Source organism: Eretmochelys imbricata, chromosome 3 (genome assembly GCF_965152235.1).
Source record: "Eretmochelys imbricata isolate rEreImb1 chromosome 3, rEreImb1.hap1, whole genome shotgun sequence".
Classification (NCBI taxonomy): domain Eukaryota; kingdom Metazoa; phylum Chordata; order Testudines; family Cheloniidae; genus Eretmochelys; species Eretmochelys imbricata.
In genome coordinates, this window is record NC_135574.1 from 26,489,971 (window position 1) to 26,514,204 (window position 24,234).

The 24,234-nt window shown below is 44.8% G+C and overlaps 1 protein-coding gene across 2 annotated transcripts in view; it reads left to right on the top strand.

Annotated features, from left to right (window-relative positions):
• Positions 1-24,234, top strand: part of NBAS (NBAS subunit of NRZ tethering complex) — a 409,249-nt gene that overhangs the window by 51,709 nt on the left and 333,306 nt on the right. For both annotated transcript variants that reach the window (XM_077812510.1, XM_077812511.1), the window contains exon 12: positions 13,672-13,800. In XM_077812510.1, coding sequence (XP_077668636.1) covers positions 13,672-13,800 — 129 coding nt within the window. The remainder of the gene's footprint in view (positions 1-13,671; positions 13,801-24,234) is intronic.

The following is a 24,234-nucleotide window of genomic DNA, read 5'->3' on the forward strand; positions in this document are numbered from 1 at the left end:
CGGCGGGCCATTTAATGATCTTTCCAAATGTTGTTTGTACCATTAGCTAACTATTGTAAAGAGCTTTGGCTAAAAGCACTATATAAAAAAAAAGTAATAATAATTGACTTTTTTTGTTCTACAAATAAAAGCACACAACTCATGTATTTTAATATCAGTAGTCTTACCTTTCAAATACGATGGATGTGTCCTCTCTCCCCTGTCGCGGCAGCCCCCAAGCTGGGGCTGGGGCTGAGGGGGCGAGCGGTCTCTCCCCTCTCATCCACCGCAGCAGCCCCTGAGCTGGGCCTGGGAAGGAGAGGGGTTTCTCCCTCGCTGCAGTAGCCACAGAGCTGAGGCTGGGAAGGAGGGCCGTCTCTCCCTGGCAGCCGCAGCCCTGCTGCAGCCCTGCACATCCCAAATTCCCCCACCCCCTCTTCTCACCCCACTGCCCCCTCCCACGTACCCCCATTCCTGCCCCCCCCCCCCCCAGCCACCACCTCACCTTACATGTGCGTCTTCTCCAGGGTCCAGGCACCGAATTAGTGGAGCCACACCTGTGCAGCTCCACTAATTAGGTTGGTGGCCCTTCATTCTCTCGTGTGTGACCACCAAGGCATGCACCTTAGAGGGAACTATCTGAGGACCACCTGAATGGAGCTCGCGGACCACTGGTGGTCCATGGACCACAGTTTGAGAACCTCTGCAGTACTAGTAGTATTTAGCTTTAAATCAGGTAACTGGCAAGAGTTATCAAATTGCTTTTTCAGGGACTTTGTTTTGTTGGCAGACTGTTGCTCTGTTGCTGATTTGGTTTTACTTCACTTTATTTACTCTTGTTTCATAAATTACCTAGCATCATCAGTCCTGCTCATAGAGAACTCATAATTTTCAGTATATTTTATGACTGAAACAGATCCAGTGATTTATAAGGTGGGTAGAAAGCTGGCTAGATTGTCGGGCTCAACGGGTAGTGATCAATGGCTCCATGTCTAGTTGGCAGCCGGTGTCAAGTGGAGTGCCCCAAGGGTCGGTCCTGGGGCCGGTTTTGTTCAATATCTTCATAAATGATCTGGAGGATGGTGTGGATTGCACTCTCAGCAAATTTGCAGATGATACTAAACTGGGAGGAGTAGTAGATACGCTGGAGGGGAGGGATAGGATACAGAAGGACCTAGACAAATTGGAGGATTGGGCCAAAAGAAATCTGATGAGGTTCAATAAGGATAAGTGCAGGGTCCTGCACTTAGGACGGAAGAATCCAATGCACCGCTACAGACTAGGGACCGAATGGCTAGGCAGCAGTTCTGCGGAAAAGGACCTAGGGGTGACAGTGGACGAGAAGCTGGATATGAGTCAGCAGTGTGCCCTTGTTGCCAAGAAGGCCAATGGCCTTTTGGGATGTATAAGTAGGGGCATAGCGAGCAGATCGAGGGACGTGATCGTCCCCCTCTATTCGACATTGGTGAGGCCTCATCTGGAGTACTGTGTCCAGTTTTGGGCCCCACACTACAAGAAGGATGTGGATAAATTGGAGAGAGTCCAGCGAAGGGCAACAAAAATGATTAGGGATCTAGAACACATGACTTATGAGGAGAGGCTGAGGGAGCTGGGATTGTTTAGCCTGCAGAAGAGAAGAATGAGGGGGGATTTGATAGCTGCTTTCAACTACCTGAAAGGGGGTTCCAAAGAGGATGGCTCTAGACTGTTCTCAATGGTAGCAGATGACAGAACGAGGAGTAATGGTCTCAAGTTGCAGTGGGGGAGGTTTAGATTGGATATTAGGAAAAACTTTTTCACTAAGAGGGTGGTGAAACACTGGAATGCATTGCCTAGGGAGGTGGTGGAATCTCCTTCCTTAGAAGTTTTTAAGGTCAGGCTTGACAAAGCCCTGGCTGGGATGATTTAACTGGGAATTGGTCCTGCTTCGAGCAGGGGGTTGGACTAGATGACCTTCAGGGGTCCCTTCCAACCCTGATATTCTATGATTCTATGATTACTTTATCTTAAGTCTAACTTGTTACCCCAGATGGCAGGTGCAGAAAGTCTTTGCTAATATGTGCAATGTGTAAGTCCCAAGCAGACTGCAAAGAGCTACAAAAGGATCTCGCAAAACTGGGGGACTGGGCAACAAAATGGCAGATGAAATTCAATGTTGATAAATGCAAAGTAGTGCACATTGGAAAACATAATCCCAGCTATACATATAAAATGATGGGGTCTAAATTAGCTGTTACCACTCAGGAAAGAGATCTTGGAGTCGTTGTGGATAGTTCTCTGGAAATATCCACTCAATGTGCAGCGGCAGTCAAAAAAGTTAACAGAATTTTGGGAATCATTAAGAAAGGGATAGAGAATAAGACTGAAAATATCATATTGCCTCTATATAAATCCAGGGTATGCCCACATCTTGAATACTACATGCAGATGTGGTTGCCGCATCTCAAAAAAGATATATTGGACTTGGGAAAGGTTCAGAAGAGGGCAACAAAAATGATTAGGGATATAGAACAGCTGCCTTATGAGGAGTGATTAATAAGATTGTGACTTCTCAGCTTGGAAAAGAGACGACTAAGAGGGGATGTGATTGTAGCGCATAGGGCTAGCCTCCTTGCTTATATATCTTTTCTTATGGGTTTTATTTGTTTGTTTTATTATAATAGATTTATAGATTTGTACTAGAGTATTTTTGGCTGTAACGCAAGGAACCTACAGTCCACGTCCTATATGTTGAGCTGTACTGCCTGGGAGTCACCTACAATGGAGATATGTTGCTCATGTCCATTCCATGACCTGCCCTTCTTCCCCAGTGTCGGAGTTTCCGGCAAGAAGGAACTGAGGGTGGGGGGAGCCGGCAGCTCCCCTTATACCGCGGCATTCACATGCCACTGAGGGCCCCAGAGCCGGTTCCTTATGGATACTACTGAGGGAAAAACTTCTGGCACCTGTGCATGTGGCAAGCGCACACACCTACAATGGAATGCACATGAGAAACACATCTCTAAGAACATCAGTTATGAAAAAAGTTAACTGTCTTTTCCAGTATTTAACTGTCCTTTGTAGTTTGAAAGTGTGTCCTGATATCAAACCTAAGTCTCCCTTGCTGCAGATTAAGCCAATTACTTCTTGTCCTACCGTCAGTGGACATGGAGAGCAATCAATTTCTGTTCTCTTTATAACAACCCTTAAAATATTGGAATACTTCTTTTCTCTAGACTAAACATGCCCTTTTTCCCTCACAGGTCATGTTTTTCAAATTGCATACCTTTTTTGTTCCTTTTCTCTGGACTCTTTTCAATTTGTCCACATTTTTCTTAAATGGGGTGCCAAACCGGGCACAGTACTTCACCTGAGGCCTCACCAGTTCCCAGTAGAGTGAAACAATTACTTCATCTGTCTTACATACAGCACCCCTGTTAACATGTTCCATAATAACATTTTGCCTTTTTAGCAACAGTGTCACATTGACTCATATTCAGTTTATGATCCCCTATAAGTGAGAAATCCTTTTCAGCAGTACTACTGCCTAATCAGTTATTCTGCATTTTGTATTTATACATTAGACTGTTTTCTTCCTAAGTGTAGTAGTTTTCACTTGTCTTTATTATATTTCGTCTTGTTGATTTCAAACAAATTCTCTAATTTATCAAGATCATTTCAAATTCTAATCCTGTCCTTCAAAGTTCTTGTAACCTCTCCAACTGGGCCATACGATATTTAGGGGCAGGCCTCTCTGTCTATAAATACATACTCTTTCTGTCCTAATGAATATTTAAGAGTGACTCTGTAGCCCAGTGATGCTCACTAGGGTGGTTAGAGACCCAAGTCCCTTCTCCACATCAGGCAGAGGAGGGATTTGAACCCTCCACATCTTGTCTTTTTGTGAAAAAACACTAACCTGTCTTAGGCACCTAACTCCAGTAGAGGGTTTATTGCTGTGAATCCCGAGTATAGAAAGGTGCTTTCTTTTGGCCTGGACTTAAGTGCCTAAGTCCCTTTGAGGGGCAGGATTTAGGCTCTCCCCTCCTTGGCATCTCTTATTGGCTTGCTTAAGTGGCTCCCTGCCTAGCATGGTGGCTTTTGCAAATACCATTCTTAAGTGCCTAACTGTCCCCATGCCTGGACACCTAACTCAGGATTATGACTTCCGCTACATGGTAGGGCACCGAAAAGTTAGGCATTGTGACATTCTAGTCCCCCTTGTTAATTTCTCCCCTAGGTAACTTCATTGATATCAATCTAAGATGGTCTTGTATTTACATTCATCTTAAGCTCCCCCCGCCCCCATCTTTTAAATGCTTCTTCATGGGGTTTTCTCTGGCCAACATCTGAAGCTTAGCTGGTCAGTCATTGTCACAATCAGATTGACTGAAAGGATGGAAAGGTGTTTGTCTGCCCTGAGGAAAGAAATGCTTGGCTGCTACCTAGTATTGTTCCCTTGTCTAGGTGTTGTCAAGTTAATACTGACCCCTCAATAGTAGCATTTTCTGGGCTGGTATTTCAGTGTTCAAATTAAGGAATGGAAAATATGAAACAGAAGTAGATTATATACGTATGTAAAAGAAGCTCAAGTAAGTTTTTACTGAAAGGCTAGTATTGAAATGAACTAAACTTTAATGTTACTGCTCTTGCCAGCACTACATTTTAAGAGTAAAGATTACTAGTGTTGTTCACTCATCTTCAAAAGTTACAATCCCTGAAATTGTATTACATCTTAAATGCCTGAGGTATAATTTTATTGTGATTTATGAGAGATTGAAAAAGCTATTTAATACTGTTGCCAAGGCTCAGCGAGGACTTGCCTGTGGAGCCAGCTGTTCTCAACTTAGATGACCAATCTTAAATGTGGTAAGCCAGCCTACTGGAGCTTTCTATATTTTGTTCTGCAGTTGCCCTAAGGGTAGTGAACTGTTTACTGGGGTAGCAGAACCTGCTTTGCCTAAGGACACATGAATCTTTTGAGAGGCTAGATTTGGAGGTGTGTGGTGTATATGATGGGCATCCAAAGGAGCAGCAGTTGCACTGATTGTTGAGTTATGTATTGACTTCCAGAGAGACCTCTCTTAATGTTCACTCATGATGACATTCAAGAGAGGCTCTCAGCCTAGCAGGTAGGGTTTTTTATTTTACACTTCTATGCAGTTTCATAACCATCTTTCTCTTCTGTGAACAAATCTTGATTTATAAACTAAAAAGGAGAGTGCAATTCTTAATGTTGCAACTTTCAGCAAAGGGAAATAGAAAGCACGAGGCAGTAATATTACTGCTCTCATGCCAGTTGTTTCGTCAGAGTGGAAATCTACTATTTAACCAGACACCATCAGGAAGTTTAGGTACAAAATTTTAGGTGGGTGGTGTTAGTTATAACTTTTAACAAAAGCTTGCTATCATTTTAGGTTTAAAGCTTGCTATTCAATATTTGCAAGCCAAACACATAATGTGTAAGAACTGAAAGTAAAACTGATAAGCCAATTTTGTCTAAATGAACAAAATGTAAATTTTAAATAGTTTGGGTTAAGATGGAAGCTAGTCTAAAATGAAAGCAAACTTTTTGTTTTTCATTTGAAATTTCAAAATTATAGCTTCTTGACCGTCTTTAGAAACTAGACTTAAAATTTCGATTGTATGTAGCCCCAGTCATTGTCCATAGTTTGAGGATATGTAAGACAATTTCTGCCATGAGCATGATTTTAAGAATGGCCTTACTCGGTCACACCAATGGTCCATGTAGCTCACAGTGGTTGGTGCTAGATTCTACAGATGAAGAGAATAGAACAGGGCATTTTATTGAGTGATCCATCCCCTGACATCCACTCTCAGCTTCTGGCAATCAGAGGCATAGGGACACCCAGAGCATAGAGTTGTGTCCCTGACCGTCTTGGCTAATAGTCATTGATGGACCTCCATGACTTTATCTTTTGTGAACCCAGTTTCAGTTTTCTCCTTCACAAAATGCCTAGCAATGAGTTTCACAAGTTGACTGTGTTGTGTGAATAAGTACTTCCTTATGTTGGTTTCAAACCTTTCCTGCTACTGACACTGTCTAAACAATTCTGTATTGAAATGATGCAGACTGGAACTTCATGGTACACATGCTCTTCTTTCCTTTGGGGCCTCAGACCCAGATCTCCAAGATGCTCCTCAGATTGATCCCCAGATCTCCTCATATCCCAATCACATCTCTTTGAAGCTCTTCCAGTTTATTCTTCCATTATTCAATACACCTGCATTTTAATACAGTGAATGCAGCTGGAGTGCCTGCAGATAATTCCCAGAGACCATTGCCAGCATCAGGGGTTGTGTTACCTTAATTCTGTATTTCCTGGTTTTGAAAAGTTTGCGTTTTGCTGCCCTTGACATTCTGGAAGGGCAATCTTAATGAAGTTTTCTGCCATTTAATCTATACACACTTATTTAAGCAATTATATGGCTTAACATATATTTAGTCTCAATTTTTACAATTTTATGTTAGAAAATGGTGAATGACACATTACTTATTTACTGGATCATAAACATAAACTTTTTAGTCATGACTCGTCAAGCTGCATTTGGGTGGAAATGAAGTAAAAATGCCCAAAACAGCATTTTAATTTTTTTAGTAAAATAAAAACACGTAAGTATGCAGGATACATAAGAAAAAAAAGGTTGCAGAGTAGCAGCCGTGTTAGTCTGTATTCACAAAAAGAAAAGGAGTACTTGCGGCACCTTAGAGACTAACAAATATATTTGAGCATAAGCTTTCGTGAGCTACAGCTCGCTTCATCGGATGCATTCAGTGGAAAATACAGTGGGGAGATTTTTATATATATAGGGTATGTCTACACTACGGAATAAGGTCGAATTTATAGAAGTCGTTTTTTTAGAAATCGGTTTTATATATTCGAGTGTGTGTGTCCTCACAGAAAATGCTCTAAGTGCATTAAGTGCATTAACTCGGCGGAGTGCTTCCACAGTACTGAGGCTACAGTCGACTTCCGGAGCGTTGCACTATGGGTAGCTATCCCACAGTTCCCGCAGTCTCCGCTGCCCATTGGAATTCTGGGTTGAGATCCCAATGCCTGATGGGGCTAAAACATTGTCGCGGGTGGTTCTGGGTACATATCGTCAGGTCCCCGTTCCCTCCCCACCCTCCCTCCGTGAAAGCAAGGGCAGACAATCGTTTCGCGCCTTTTTTCCTGAGTTACCTGTGCAGACGCCATACCATGGCAAGCATGGAGCCCGCTCAGCTCACTGTCACCGTATGTCTCCTGGGTGCTGGCAGACGTGGTACGGCATTGCTACACAGTAGCAGCAACCCCTTGCCTTGTGGCAGCAGACAGAACAGTACGACTGGTAGTCGTCCTCGTCATGTCCGAGGTGCTCCTGGCCACGTCGGCTGGGAGTGCCTGGGCAGACATGGGCGCAGGGACTAAATTTGGAGTGACTTGACCAGGTCATTCTCTTTAGTCCTGCAGTCAGTCCTATTGAACCGTCTTATGGTGAGCAGGCAGGCGATACGGATTGCTAGCAGTCGTACTGTACCATCTTCTGCCAGGCAGGCAAGAGATGAGGATTGCTAGCAGTCGTATTGTACCATCTTCTGCCTGGCAGGCAAGAGATGAGGATGGCTAGCAGTCGTACTGTACCATCTTCTGCCGAGCAGCCATGAGATGTGGATGGCATGCAGTCCTTCTGCACTGTCTGCTGCCAGCCAAAGATGTAAAAGATAGATGGAGTGGATCAAAACAAGAAATAGACCAGATTTGTTTTGTACTCATTTGCTTCCCCCCCTCCCCTGTCTAGGGGACTCATTCCTCTAGGTCACACTGCAGTCACTCACAGAGAAGGTGCAGCGAGGTAAATCTAGCCATGTATCAATCAGAGGCCAGGCTAACCTCCTTGTTCCAATAAGAACAATAACTTAGGTGCACCATTTCTTATTGGAACCCTCTGTGAAGTCCTGCCTGAAATACTCCTTGATGTAAAGACACCCCCTTTGTTGATTTTAGCTCCCTGAAGCCAACCCTGTAAGCCATGTCGTCAGTCGCCCCTCCCTCCGTCAGAGCAACGGCAGACAATCATTCTGCACCCTTTTTCTGTGCGGACGCCATACCAAGGCAAGCATAGAGGCCGCTCAGCTCACTTTGGCAATTAGGAGCACATTAAACACCACACGCATTATCCAGCAGTATATGTGGCACCGGAGCCTGGCAAAGCGATACCGGGCGAGGAGGCGACGTCAGCGCGGTCACGTGAGTGATCAGGACATGGACACAGATTTCTCTGAAAGCATGGGCCCTGCCAATGCATGCATCATGGTGCTAATGGGGCAGGTTCATGCTGTGGAACGCTGATTCTGGGCTCGGGAAACAAGCACAGACTGGTGGGACCGCATAGTGTTGCAGGTCTGGGACGATTCCCAGTGGCTGCGAAACTTTCGCATGCGTAAGGGCACTTTCATGGAACTTTGTGACTTGCTTTCCCCTGCCCTGAAGCGCATGAATACCAAGATGAGAGCAGCCCTCACAGTTGAGAAGCGAGTGGCGATAGCCCTGTGGAAGCTTGCAACGCCAGACAGCTACCGGTCAGTTGGGAATCAATTTGGAGTGGGCAAATCTACTTTGGGGGCTGCTGTGATGCAAGTAGCCCACGCAATCAAAGATCTGCTGATATCAAGGGTAGGGACCCTGGGAAATGTGCAGGTCATAGTGGATGGCTTTGCTGCAATGGGATTCCCTAACTGTGGTGGGGCCATAGACGGAACCCATATCCCTATCTTGGCACCGGAGCACCAAGCCGCCGAGTACATAAACCGCAAGGGGTACTTTTCGATAGTGCTGCAAGCTCTGGTGGATCACAAGGGACGTTTCACCAACATCAACTTGGGATGGCCGGGAAGGGTACATGATGCTCCCATCTTCAGGAACTCTGGTCTGTTTCAAAAGCTGCAGAAAGGGACTTTCTTCCCAGACCAGAAAATAACTGTTGGGGATGTTGAAATGCCTATATGTATCCTTGGGGACCCAGCCTACCCCTTAATGCCATGGCTCATGAAGCCGTACACAGGCAGCCTGGACAGTAGTCAGGAGCTGTTCAACTACAGGCTGAGCAAGTGCAGAATGGTGGTAGAATGTGCATTTGGACGTTTAAAGGCGCGCTGGCGCAGTTTACTGACTCACTTAGACCTCAGCGAAACCAATATTCCCACTGTTATTACTGCTTGCTGTGTGCGCCACAATATCTGTGAGAGTAAGGGGGAGACGTTTATGGCGGGGTGGGAGGTTGAGGCAAATCGCCTGGCTGCTGGTTACATGCAGCCAGACACCAGGGCGGTTAGAAGAGCACAGGAGGGCGCGGTACGCATCAGAGAAGCTTTGAAAACCAGTTTCATGACTGGCCAGGCTACGGTGTGAAAGTTCTGTTTGTTTCTCCTTGATGAAACCCCCCGCCCCTTGGTTCACTCTACTTCCCTGTAAGCTAACCACCCGCCCCTCCTCCCGTCAGTCACCGCTTGCAGAGGCAATAAAGTCATTGTTGCTTCACATTCATGCATTCTTTATTCATTCATCACACAAATAAGGGGATGACTACCAAGGTAGCCTAGGAGGGGTGGTGGAGGAGGGAAGGAACATGCCACACAGCACTTTAAGCACAGCACTTTAAAAGTTTACAACTTTAAAATTTATTGAATGCCAGCCTTCTTTTTTTTGGGCAATCCTCTGGTGGGGTGGCTGGTTGGCCGGAGGCCCCCCTACCGCGTTCTTGGGCGTCTGGGTGTGGAGGCTATGGAACTTGGGGAGGAGGGCGGTTGGTTACTCAGGGGCTGCAGTGGCAGTCTGTGCTCCAGCTGCCTTTGCTGCAGCTCAACCATACACTGGAGCATACTGGTTTGGTCCGCCAGCACCTCAGTATTGAATCCTGTCTCCTCTCATCACGCTGCCGCCACATTTGAGCTTCAGCCCTCTCTTCAGCCCGCCACCTCTCCTCCCGGTCATTTTGTGCTTTCCTGCACTCTGACATTATTTGCCTCCACGCATTCGTCTGTGCTCTGTCAGTGTGAGAGGACAGCATGAGCTCGGAGAACATTTCATCGCGAGTGCGTTTTTTTTTTTTTCTTTCTAAGCTTCAGTAGCCTCTGGGAAGGAGAAGATCCTGTGATCATTGAAACACATGCAGCTGGTGGAGGAAAAAAAAAGGGACAGCAGTATTTAAAAAGACACATTTTATAAAACAGTGGCTACACTCTCTTTCAGGGTAATCCTTGCTGTTAAAATTACATACATAGCACATGTGCTTTCGTTACAAGGTCGCATTTTGCCTCCCCCCACCGCGTGGCTACCCCCTCAACCCTCCCCCCTCCTTGTGGCTAACAGCAGGGAACATTTCTGTTTAGCCACAGGCAAACAGCCCAGCAGGAATGGGCTCCTCTGAGTGTCCCCTGAAGAAAAGCACTCTATTTCAACCAGGTGACCATGAATTATATCTCACTCTCCTGAGGATAACACAGAGAGATAAAGAACGGATGTTGTTTGAATGCCAGCAAACATACACTGCAATGCTTTGTTGTACAATGATTCCCGAGTACGTGTTACTGGCCTGGAGTGGTAAAGTGTCCTACCATTAAGGACACAATAAGGCTGCCCTCCCCAGAAACCTTTTGCAAAGGCTTTAGGAGTACATCTAGGAGAACTGCGAATGCCAGGGCAAAGTAATCCTTTCACATGCTTGCTTTTAAACCATGTGTATATTTTAAAAGGTACACTCACCAGAGGTCCCTTCTCCGCCTGCTGGGTCCAGGAAGCAGCCTTGGGTGGGTTCGGGGGGCACTGGCTCCAGGTCCAGGGTGAGAAACAGTTCCTGGCTGTCGGGATAACCTGTTTCTCCGCTTGCTTGCTGTGAGCTATCTACAACCTCCTCATCATTATCATCTTCTTCGTCCCCAAAACCTGCTTCCGTATTGCCTCCATCTCCATTGAAGGAGTCAAACAACACGGCTGGGGTAGTGGTGGCTGAACCCCCTAAAATGGCATGCAGCTCATCATAGAAGCGGCATGTTTGGGGCTCTGACCTGGAGCGGCCGTTCGCCTCTCTGGTTTTCTGGTAGGCTTGCCTCATCTCCTTAAGTTTCACGCGGCACTGCTTCGGGTCCCTGTTATGGCCTCTGTCCTTCATGCCCTGGGAGATTTTGACAAAGGTTTTGGCATTTCGAAAACTGGAACGGAGTTCTGATAGCACGGATTCCTCTCCCCAAACAGCGATCAGATCCCATACCTCCCGTTCGGTCCATGCTGGAGCTCTTTTGTGATTCTGGGACTCCATCATGGTCACCTCTTCTGATGAGCTCTGCATGGTCACCTGCAGCTTGCCACGCTGGCCAAACAGGAAATGAGATTTAAAAGTTCGCGGTTCTTTTCCTGTCTACCTGGCCAGTGCATCTGAGTTGAGAGTGCTGTCCAGAGCGGTCACAATGGAGCACTCTGGGATAGCTCCCGGAGGCCAATACCATCGAATTGTGTCCACAGTACCCCAAATTCGAGCCGGCAAGGTCGATTTAAGCGCTAATCCACTTGTTAGGGGTGGAGTAAGGAAATCGATTTTAAGAGCCCTTTAAGTCGAAATAAAGGGCTTCATCATGTGGACGGGTGCAGGTTTACATTGATTTAACGCTGCTAAATTCGACTTCAACTCCTAGTGTAGACCAGGGCCTAGAGAACATGAAACATGGGTGTTACCATACACACTGTAACAAGAGTGATCACTTAAGATGAGCTATTACCAGCAGGAGAGCGGGGGGGGGGGGAACCCTTTTGTAGTGATAATCAAGGTGGGTCATTTCCAGCAGTTGACAAGAACGTCTGAGGAACGGTGGGGGGTAGGGATAAACATGGGGAAATAGTTTTACTTTGTGTAATGACCCATCCACTCCCAGTCTTTATTCAAGCCTAAGTTAATTGTATCCAGTTTGCAAATTAATTCCAATTCAGCAGTCTCTCGTTGGAGTCTGGTTTTGAAGTTTTTTTGTTGAAGAATTGCCACTTTTAGGTCTGTAATCGAGTGGCCAGAGAGATGGAAGTGTTCTCCGACTGGTTTTTGAATGTTATAATTCTTGATGTCTGATTTGGGTCCATTTATTCTTTTATGTAGAGACTGTCCAGTTTGACCAATGTCCATGGCAGAGGGGCATTGCTGGCACATGATGGCCTATATCACATTGGTAGATGTGCAGGTGAACGAGCCTCTGATAGTGTGGCTGATGTGATTAGGCCCTATGATGGTGTCCCCTGAATAGATATGTGAACACAGTTGGCAACGGGTTTTGTTGCAAGGATAGGTTCCTGGGTTAGTGGTTCTGTTGTGTGGTGTGTGATTGCTGGTGAGTATTTGCTTCAGGTTGGAGGGCTGTCTGTAAGCAAGGACTGGCCTGTCTCTCAAGATCTGTGAGAGTGATGGGTCGTCCTTCAGGATAGGTTGTAGATCCTTGATGATGCTGGAAAGAGCTCACCTTAAGAGATCACTCTGGTTACAGTGTGTATGGTAATACCCATTGTTTCATGTTCTATATATATATAAATCTCCCCACTGAATTTTCCACTGAATGCATCTGATGAAGTGAGCTGTAGCTCACAAAAGCTTATGCACAAATAAATTTGTTAATCTCTAAGGTGCCACAAGTACTCCTTTTTCTTTTTGTAAGAAAAAAAAAAGTTTATCAAAATGTGTTTTATATTTAAAATGAACTGATTTATTAAACAAATGGAATGTTCTCTGTTGTAGTTACTGAATTTAACTGATAATTTCTGGTAATCATGTCTTTCAAGGCCCTTCACACTTCATTTTTATTCATAACTTGGAAGAGAAAAACAAGCTATTTCTCTTTTTCAACTCCTAATTGGTTCTCATTTTTGAATTAACTTGTCCTTGAACTGAACTAGTTGAATAAACTGAAATGAAGAGAATATTCTCTCTTTACCTGCAGAAAAAGCTACTTCTGTCAAAAGCTGGTTTAGCACTTCAACAGACTCTCTAGTTCAGGGTGCTTAGCCAGTGATTTTTCCATTATTTCATCGGTTTAACTTTGCTCTAACTTTGGCAGCAAACATATACTGCTTGAATATTATTATTTTTATGTAATTTAAATCATTTTAATAGATTATATTGGGTTTTTAGGCTTTAACATAGGCTGTCATAATTTCAAATTTAATTTTGAAAGGTTTTTAAAAAGAAAAATGTATTTACATTAAAAAATCTCATTAAAATAAGATTATTTTGATTGAAAAAAAGAGATTTTTTTTATCCACCCTATCCTAGCTCTAATCACCAAACACCAATCAAAGAACTGTCTCTTTCTCCCTCTTGCATGCTCACTGTAGTCAAAAGACTACACTATTTCCCCATCTTATTTATTGTATCTTAAGGATCATTTTGGTCCTGTAATTAACAAACAAAGGTGTCCAGTAATATAGATAGGTAGAATACTTTCTACCTGTATTACTAAACTTTTTATATTCCTTTACTTACATTAAAAAATGAAATATAGCATATATTTCATTTTTATAGTATGCTAGATATTTGTAATTTAAAACACCCATACAAATAAGAAATTGTGGCCCTAAAATAAAGGGAAAAGTTATTCTGTATGCTGAACTGAATTTAGCCTAGTCTTACTGTGAGTCTTGGTTTCTTTTTACACTCTTTATTAAATTGGTTGGGCAGGATGGAGTTTTTAAGATGAATCTTTCTCCTGATGGAACTCTTCTGGCAGCTATCCACTTCTCAGGAAAACTGACCATCTGGGGAATCCCATCTCTCAAGCTACAAGGAGAATGGGATCAAAGCGAGCAGGTACATGGACATTTAAATATAATAAATATCATGAGTTTAGCTTTTCTAGGGATTGAGAGATGTTCTGGATATCTGTAATCTTAGCTACCAATATTTCTTTCCATTTATTTGCTTGTTTACAAGGTGCCCTATTTTTACTGATGCTCTAATTTTAATGTCTTCTGCAGCTTTGAAGTGAGGGGCCTTTCAGTTGAAAAACACTAATGATATTGGAATGAGTTAAAAGTTGAAAGTGTTGAAAATAATATGTAGTTGACAAACCCCAAAAGCGTGAAGAGAGTAAAATAAACAGATGCAGGTAAACTGAAACACTGTTTCAAAACACAAATCAGTTGAGTATGTAGCCTTTCAAGTTTATAGTTCTGGAGGACTACGTGGTGCAGTCGGCTAATGCATTAGTCTTTTACCCTGGTTAAGTAGTACTTCTCTCCTGAACAATGACACTCCAGAAGGGCTTGCTTTTCAAATGATGAAATCAAAAAGCTATGCTCTACCTAATACAATTTGTCTTAGTTTTTGTAAGCATGAAATTCAGTACAATAAAGACAACCATAGTAATGTTAACTAATCTTTGTGCCAGTACAGTAGTTCCAGTGTTAGGCCAGTTAGATTTTCCACATGAAAATCCTAAATAAACTGCTTATTGCTTCAACCATAGAGTGTGCTGGAGTTGTCCGTTAATGATGAAAAGGCATCTGCTTACAGTTTGAAAAATGGCAGATCTGGAATCATGAACACAAAGAACTCTGACTTCTCCTGCCTGATTTTGGAAACCATTTCTTAAGTATTAGATACTGACATAAGCTTTGTCTCTCTTACTACATATGGTGTATAGTGTTCAGTTAATGTCTTTAAAAATCAGGCATGATCCATTTTATAGGATAGAGTGCACTGTCTGTCCATCCAGTACTTGCTTTTGAAAACCAGAGTTCATATCTGAGTCTGCTCTAATTCTGCCTACTTTCAGGTGCATGCCTAGATGGTGGACTTTTTTGGTTAATGGCATGTAGCTGATGCACTGATCTGATTTCATACTGTGCATCTAGGAGGGAACATTTCATGTTTTAGGCCAGTTTGAAAAAGTACTTTGATATTTTAGCCATTAGATGCAAGGGTCTACTTGCATGGAACAGGCTGTGGGACTGAACAGATTTTGGAACCAGACAGGATGTTCGGTGTCCAAATATGTGAGTTAGAAGAATTATCCTTGGTGTTTTCTATCTACATTTGTATCCACAGAATTTGTTTATATGTCTTGTGTATAAATGTCGTTCTAATTTGTTTTAGGGTTGTTCAATTCACAGACTCACTGTTCTTTCTTAGTCTACAAAGTCCATATGTTGATGAATGAATTCCCAACCTATGCTGTTATGTAATATCTTCAATTACTGGTGGTTCACTGTGATTTACTGTCACCCAATATCTTTCTGCACAACATACTGACTACTTTAGGGCTCATGATATAAAATATTTTCTACAGTTTATGATCACTTTTGTAAGATGATTTAAATACCTCAGCTTCTCTTTGTCTATATGAAATACATCTACCTGCTCCCACAATATGTTGAACTCTTCTACAGTTCATGAGTTGCACAGCAGACACCACAAGCTCCAACATAGAGCTTTTTTTTTTTTAAATGGTATGTGGATATAGATTTTCATTGATTTTTTTTTTAAAGTGTTTTCCTGATTATTTCCATATCTGGGCATTATGAGGAGCATTTCCAATTAAGTCTTCCATAATAAGTGACCGGAACACTCACTGGGACTCATTTCATAAGTCTTACTAATATGTGAAGAGGATTGCGGTTCATAAAATACTCTAAAAGATGACACTACACTCCAAATATGGCCTACGACCATAGAGAGCCAAAAGTTTGGATGTCCACTGTCACGTGTTGTGTGTGTGTGTGTGAGAAATATCTTGGCTCAAGCCTAGGAGATGCATGTTTGTGACTGCCGTGACCAGATCCAGTCTTTGTTTATATTGTTAACATTAAGCAGTCCTATCTGGTAACGACATTTAGGCTTCAAGATATAGTTCTAATTTACATAGAGAACAGCACTTCAAAGAATTTGTTGAAATTTTTGGAAAAGAAATAATGTAATTTTTGTATTTTTTGCGCTTACAAGATCTACATTTGTGTTGAGGTTTTGCCCCAGGATGTTTACTACCTATTATTCATTTGCCGGTGAAGCCGTTTTCATAATTTTATGCATGTTCCAGTAGAAGGTGATATAAGAATGTACTGATGAACCTGCCTCATGCAGAGCCTGTTTTAAAACTATTTTTATATATATTATACATATATCAGTTGGTGTTGAATTATAACGGCTATTTCTTCTTCGAGTGCTTGCTCCTGTCCATTCCATGTTAGGTGTGCTTGTGCTGCGTGCACAGTCACTGGACATTTTCCCCTCCGTGGTGTCCATGGGGTTGGCTCTAGTGCCCACTGGTGCCATGTGCTCATGCACTGATATAAGGGGCCTGGGCAGCCCCACACCCTCTCAGTTCCTTCTTACTGTCTGTGACGGTCGCTGGAACAACTCTTCTTGCCTTGGCAAGGCGTTCATCTAGTGGTTCTGTGATTTCTTCTTTTCTTTGCTAGTTTAGTTACGTTCAGTTTATTTCTTTTAGCAGTAGTGTATATTGTTAGACCCACCCCTCCCTGACTCCCCCTCAGTTGTTTAGAGGAGTATGCTCTCAGCTTCGAACCCTTTGTCTCCTGCAGCAAGCTCATGTTGGTGAGCGACCCGCACTCCAGCTGTCTGAAGTGTCTGGGGGAGGCTCATGTGTGAGAGTGTTGCCAGATCTGCTGCCAGTTCAAGTGTCATATGAAAAAGGACAGGGAGGCTAGACTAAGGTCTGTCCTGATGGAAGCTGCACTCCAACAGGCTTCGGAGCAAAGCCGGTCAGATTCAGTACTGAATACCTCGGCATTGGTGCGAAGTGCTACTCTGGCAGCATGGATTTCTCGGCCCCTTTCTCCTTCATTGATGCCGAGGAAGAAGCACAAAACAACGGTCTGAGAGGGGGCACTTCCCAGGGCCAAGGAAGGATAAACACGAGGAGTGCAGCGGAGTGCGACCTGCATTGGACCACTCCTCTGCCCCTGCTCCACACATGGCACCGTCGACTCCGCCCTGCTTGGGGGCCATTGAGTCCAGTGTAAGACCATCTACTGACACCAGGGAGACATCGTAGCGCCAGCGGGGTTGTGCTGACCCAGTACTGGTGGGGCAAGTTCTGGCACCAGCGAGATCATTGAGCAGAAGGGAGCATGTTGCCCTGAGCTCCGGCACTGTTCCCCAGATCCTCAGCACCGACTGGCAGAAGCAAGGGGTACTGGTCCCATGCAAATTGACTCGTCCTTGGAGTCGGACCTGGAGTCATACACCCAACCAAGGGGCTGTTACCAGTACCTGATCTATGTCCCGTCAGATCCTGGTGCGGGTGCTCTCTCAGGCACCTGGCCTGGTGGGCATGTGGTCTGCGCAGGTCTAATGGCCTTTTTGGAATCCATGGGGTTCCACACGTTCATACTTGGGGGTGTCTGATAGAACCATCCGGCATCCGACCTGGACTCTGGTATTGAGCCGGGTACCGATACTCAGGACTTGGTGCTGTGTGATGTGATTGGTGCAGAAGAGGAGGAGGAAGGCCCCCTGCCAGTGCAGGCCACCGCCTCCTCCCCAGAAGAAGCTGTGTCAGGGCTAAGCAGCTCGGTGCCGTAGGATAACTTTAGAGCTCACCAGGCGCTATTGAAAAGTGTGGCTTCTAACCTACTGCTAGAAGTGGAGGTGCTTAAAGAGTCCACACACAGCGTGAGCAACATCTTGGTCGCAGCAGCCCTGTCAAAGGTGGCCCTACCCCCTCAATGAAGCCGTTATGGGTCCAGTCAGTCCCTATGGCAGACCATATCCTATCTGGCCCCCACTTATACCCCTGCCAAGGGGCAGAAATACTTATATTCCCATCCCCTTCCTGGGTCCCTTGTGGTTGGAGCGGCCAATGAAAGAGACAGGCAAGGCCTGTAAGATGCGTTCCCCAAGCCAAAGGACTCAAAGAAGCTGGACCTGTTTGGTAGAAAGATTTATTCTACTGGTGGGTTACAGCTCTGCATCTCCAATCAGCAGACCTTGCTTGGGAGGCATGACTGTAATGTCTGGGACTCCATGTCGTAATTCAGGAACTCGCTGCCCCAGGATTCCAGGCAGAAACTTTCTGCTGTGGTGGAGGAAAGGAAGACCATAGCCAGGGCCTGCCTCCAGGCTGCCCTAGGTGCCCTGACATGGCTACCAGAACAGTGGCATCAGTGGTGGTCATGAGAGGATGCTCTTGGCTCCAATCCTTGGGACTGCCTCCAGAGGTTAAGCAGGCCAATCAGGACCTTCCGTTTGAGTGAATTTCCCTCTTCTCAGCCCAGATGGATGCAAGACTACATGGACAGAAAGATTACAGGGCCATCCTCAGGTCCCTGGACCTCTATCAGTTTAACTTCTGTACCCGGAAAGATAATGGAGCAAATAATTAAGCAATCAGTTTGTAAACACGTAACAGTCATCACGGATTAGTCAGGAACAAATTGTGTCAAACGAACCTAGTAGCTTTCTTTGACTGGGTACAAGCCTTGTGGATAAGGAGGAAGCAGTAGATGTGGTATATCTTGACTTTAGTAAGGCTTTTGATACTGTCTCAAATGACCTGCTTATAAACAAACTAGGGAAATACAACCTAGATGGAGCTACTATAAGGTGGGTGTGTAACTGATTGAAAAACCATTCCCAGAGAGTAGTTATCAGTATTTCACAGTCAAGCTGAAAGGGCATATCAAGTAGATCCCGCAGGGATCAGTCCTGAGTCCAGTTCTGTTCAATATCTTCATCAATGATTTAGATAATGGCATAGAGAGTACACTTATAAAGTTTGTGGACGATAGCAAGCTGGGAGGAGTTGCAAGTACTTTGGAGGATAGCATTAAAATTCAAAATGATCTGGAGAAACTGGAGAAATGGTCTGAAGTAAATAGGATGAACTTCAATAAAGACAAATGTCAAGAATTCCACTTAGGAAGGAACAATCAGTTGCACACATACAAAATGGAAAATGACTACTTAGGAAGGAGTACTGCAGAAAGGGATCTGGGGGCCATAGTGGATCACAAGCGAAATATGCGTCAACAGCGTAACACTGTTGCAAAAAAAGCAAACACAATTCTGGGATGTATTAGTAGGAGTATTTGTAAGCAAGACACAAGAAGTAATTCCTCTGGTCTACTCCATGCTGATTAAGTCTCAACTGGAGTATTGTGTCCAGTTCTGGGTGCGCATTTCAGGAAAGATGTAAACAAATTGGAGAAAGTCCAGAGAAGAGCCAAAAAAAAAAAAAAATTAAAGGTCTGGAAAACATGACCGATGAGGGAAGACTGAAAAAAATTGGGTTTGTTTAGTCTGGAGAAGACAAGACTGAGAGCGGACATATCAGTTTTCAAGTACATAAAAGGTTGTTACAAGGAGGATGGAAAAAAATTGTTCTTAACCTCTGAGGATAGGACAAGAAGCAATGGGCATAAATTGCAGCAAGGGCGGTTTAGGTTGGACATTTGGAGAAACTTTGTAACTGTCAGGGTGGCTAAGCACTGGAATAAATTGCCCAGGGAGGTTGTGGAATCTCCATCATTGGAGAGTTTTAAGAGCAGGTTAGACCTGCTCAGGGATGGTCTAGATAATACTTAGTCCTGCATGAGTGAAGGGGACTGGACTAGATAACCTCTCAAGATCCCTTCCATTGCTTTGACTCTGATATCCTGGCACTTCAAGGAAGCACTTCAGGCCTCAGCAACCAGTCATCTCAGCTCCGTCACCTTGCCAACACCTGTTAAAGAAATGCAACAGGGATTATCAGCACGGGCAAACACTCCCTTCCACCTCAGCCTCGTTATTGGGCTCGCACATATCTGGGATGCCCCAAACATAACTTTTGAAGGGGCACCTGAGGACCTTATATCAGTTTCTAATACCAATTCTGCCCACCCTTTTGTTTTCTCAGACTGTCTTTCCTACTTTAGCCCGGCCTGGTCCCTCATCACCTCGGACAGTTGGGTGCCGAGTATGGTGGAGGAAGGTTATTCCCTTCAGCTTTCTTCCATCTCCTCCTCATCCCTCTTCAGTGACCTTTCTCATGAGCAGCTTCTCATCCTGGAGGTGTGTCATAAATATAAAGGGAAGGGTAAACCCCTTTAAAATCCCTCCTGGCCAGAGGAAAACTCCTCTCACCTGTAAAGGCTTAAGAAGCTAAAGGTAACCTTGCTGGCACCTGACCAAAATGACCAATGAGGAGACAAGAGACAAGATACTTTCGAAAGCTGGGAGGAGGGAGAGAAACAAAGGATCTGTCTGTCTGTCTATATGCTGTTTTTGCCAGGGATAGACCAGGAATGGAGTCTTAGAACTTTTAGTAAGTAATCTAGCTAGGTATATGTTAGATTATGATTTCTTTAAATGGCTGAGAAAAGAATTATGCTGAATAGAATAACTATTTCTGTCTGTGTATCTTTTTTGTAACTTAAAGTTTTGCCTAGAGGGATTCTCTATGTTTTGAATCTAATTCCCCTGTAAGGTATCTACCATCCTGATTTTACAGAGGGGATTTCTTTACTTCTATTTACTTCTATTTCTACTAAAAGTCTTCTTGTAAGAAAACGGAATGTTTTTTCATTGTTCTCAGATCCAAGGGTTTGGGTCTGTAGTCACCTATGCAAATTGGTGAGGCTTTTTATCCAACATTTCCCAGGAAAGGGGGGGTGCAAGTGTTGGGAGGATTGTTCATTGTTCTTAAGATCCAAGGGTCTGGGTCTGTAGTCACCTAGGCAAATTGGTGAGGCTTTTTACTAAACCTTGTCCAGGAAGTGGGGTGCAAGGTTTTGGGAAGTATATGGGGGGAAAGACTTTTCCAAACAGCTCTTCCCCAGTAACCAGTATTTGTTTGGTGGTGGTAGCGGCCAATCCAAGGACAAAGGGTGGAATATTTTGTACCTTGGGGAAGTTTTGACCTAAGCTGGTAAAGATAAGCTTAGGAGGTTTTCATGCAGGTCCCCACATCTGTACCCTAGCGTTCAGAGTGGGGGAGGAACCTTGACAAGGTGTAAGCCCTCCTTTGGGTAGGGGCTGTGGAGTAGGTTTCCTCAGAACTTGAGAGTGATAGGGTTTTACTCCTTCTATTTCCTGATCCCAAAGGCCAAAGGGGATCTTTGACCCATCCTAGACCCGAGGCGCCTCCACAGTTATCTCAAGAAACTGAGGTTCTGCATGGTCTCCCTGGCCTCCATTATTCCTTCTCTGGATCCAGGGGACTGGTATGCTGCCCTCAACTTGAAAGACAAATATCTCCATTTTCCAGGGCCACAGAAGGTTCCTCAGATTCATTGTAAACCAGACCTACTACCAATTTACTGTCCTCCTCTTCGGCCTGTTGGAAGGGTTTTTACAAAATGCGTGGTGGTGGTGGTGGTAGCGGCTTTAATCAGAAGGCAAGGTGTTCAACTCTACCTTTATCTCAATGACTGGCTAATCAAGGGCCAGTCCAAGGCTCAGGTGAGAGCCAGCATTTTTCTGGTTCTAGCTACTTTCCGAGCCATGGGTCTATTGATAAATTAGCAAAAGTCAACTCTCGTTGCCATGCTCAGTTCTACCCAAGCCAGAGCCTTTCTCCCAGAGGCTCACTTCCCGACAGTGTCGGCTGTGATATCGAAAGTCAAGGCCCACACTGTCATGACAGCCTCTTTCTGCCTCAAACTTTTAGGTCACATGGCCGTGTGCACTTATGTGGTACAACATGCAAGACTGCACCTCAGACCCCTTCAAGCTTGGCTGGCCTTGGTGTACTCACCGAGCCGCCATCACTTGGACTTGGTGGTTACAGTTCCCACCCCAATTCTCGTTTCCCTCGACTGTGGAATCGTCCCCAACCGGTTAGTGCGGACATCCCCTTTGTCAGTCCTCAGTCATCAGTATCCCTAATCTTGGATGTATTCACTCTGGGTTGTGGGGGATCACCTTGAACACTTCAGGTTTCTGGGCCTGTGGTCCTAGGATGAGCTCTCATTGCATATAAATGTCAGTTGCTCAGAGCAGTCCACCTAGCGTGCTGGTGTTTCTACCCCAGATTGTGGGCAAAGTAGTGCAAGTGCTCATGGACAATGCAGCAGCCATGTTTTACATCAACAGGCAGGGAGGGGCATGCTTGTTCACCCTCTGTCAAGAGGCCTGTGAGACTTCTGTGCGAAGCACTCCATCCACCTTGAAGTGTCTCACCTTCTTGGAGCCCAGAACACTCTGGCAGATCACCTCTGCAGGTCTTTCTTCTTTCACCACGAGTGGCCTCTTCACCCTGACGTAGCTAGATCCATCCTCCAGAGATGGGGATTTCCTTTTGTAGATCTCTTCGGAGTCAAGCAGAACAGGAAATGCCAGCAGTTTTGCTCGCTGCGGGGTCACATGCCAGGCTCGCTTACAGATGCCTTCCTACTTCCATTGACAGAGCTCCTGTTCTATGCATTTCCTTCCGTTCCTCTGGTACACAAGGTCCTTCTGAAAGTCAAGTGAGACAAAGCAAGGGTGGTTATTCTTATAGCTCCTGCATGGCTGTGCCGACACTGATTTGGCACGCTACTGGATCTGTCAGTAGCAGCCCCATTGCTGCTCCCTCTCCTCCTGGACCTGATATTTGCAAGATCATGGCCATTTGCTCCACCTGAACCTCAAAGCCCTTCACCTGACCGTGTGGAAGCTCCATGGTTGAATCTGGCGGAGCTGGCCTGTTCAGAAGAAGTCTGCCAGGTCTTGCTAGGTAGTATGAAACCATCTACTAGAGTGACTTACTTCACCAAATGGAAATGTTTCTTGGTTTGATTATCCCAACGAGGCCTCTTACCAACTCGGCCACTCCTCCAATTCAACCTGGAGTAACTGCTCCATCTGAAACAACAGGGCCTAGCCATTTCATTGTTCAAGGCGCATCTAGCGGCAATCTCAGGCTTCCATCCTCCGGTGGACAGTAGGTTGGTCTTCTCAGGCGAAATGTCCATTCGCTTCTTCAAGGGATTAGAGAGACTTTACATTGAAATTCATGAACCCATTCCACTGTGGGCCCTAAACGTAGTCTTGTCAAGACTCATGGGCCCTCCCTTTGTGTTGCTGGTATCATGCTCTCCCTCATATCTGTCCTAGAAGGTTGCCTTCCTGGTAATGATTACCTCAGCCAGGAGGGTCTCAGAACTCTTGACCCTTATTTCAGCATCCCTATATACAGTGTTAAGGAGAAGACTCAACTGCACCTCTACCCAGTGTTCCTGCCAAAGGTGGTCTCACAGTTTCATAGTAATCAGGCTATTTTCCTGCCTGTTTCCTTTCCAAAACTGCACAAAAATATGGGGGAGCAGCATCTCCATACATTGGAGGTTTGATGTGTCCTCGCCTTCTACGTTGAGAGAACCAAGTCATTCTGTAAATCCACGCAGCTCTTTGGGGCAGTAGCAGACGGGATGAATTGCCTACCAGTTTTGGCCTGGAGAATCTCATCCTGGATTGCTTCCTGCATTCGTACGTGCTATGAGCAGGGATGTCCCACCTCCTGCCATCTTGACGTCCCATTTGACGAGAGCTCAGGCTTCATCTGTCCCAGTTCCTGATCCAAAACTTCTGCAGAGAAGTGACTTGGTCGTTGGTGCATACTTTCTCCTCCCACTATGCCATTACTCAGCAGGCTAGGGATGATGCCAACTTTGGTAGAGCAGTGTTGCAATCTGCATGCCCATGAACTCCGAGCCCACCTCCTTGCGTACTGCTTGAAAGTCATCTAATGTGGAATGGGCAAGAGCAAGCACTCGAAGAAGAAAAAACAGTTACTAACCTTTCCGTAGCTGTTGTCCTTTGAGATGCGATGCTCATTTCCATTCCACAACCCATCCTCCTGTCCATGTCTTGGAGTTAGCTGGCAAGACGGAACTCAGAGAGTGCGGGGCTGGCTGGGGCTCTTATATCGGCACATGAGTGCTTGGCACCAGAGGGTGCTAGAGCAGCCTGACGGATACCACTGAGGGAAAAATCTCTGGTGACTGCATGCAGCGTGCGCACACCTAACGTGGAATGGACATGAGTAACACATCTCGAAGAATAACAGCTACAGAAAGGTTAGCAACAGTTTTTTATAGGACAAAACATTTCAGAAATATGCAACTTCTACCTATTTTGCACAGAAACGTTTTGGTTTCATAAAATGTCGGATGAGAACTGGCATGCAAAAAACCAAACAAAAATAAAACCCAGGTGATTCCAATGTGCTTTTGTGTTCCTTTTAAAAACAAAAAAAACAAAACAGAAAAACAACATCAACCAAATCCCAGACTTTCCACTGCACCGAAACTGGAGCCAGTC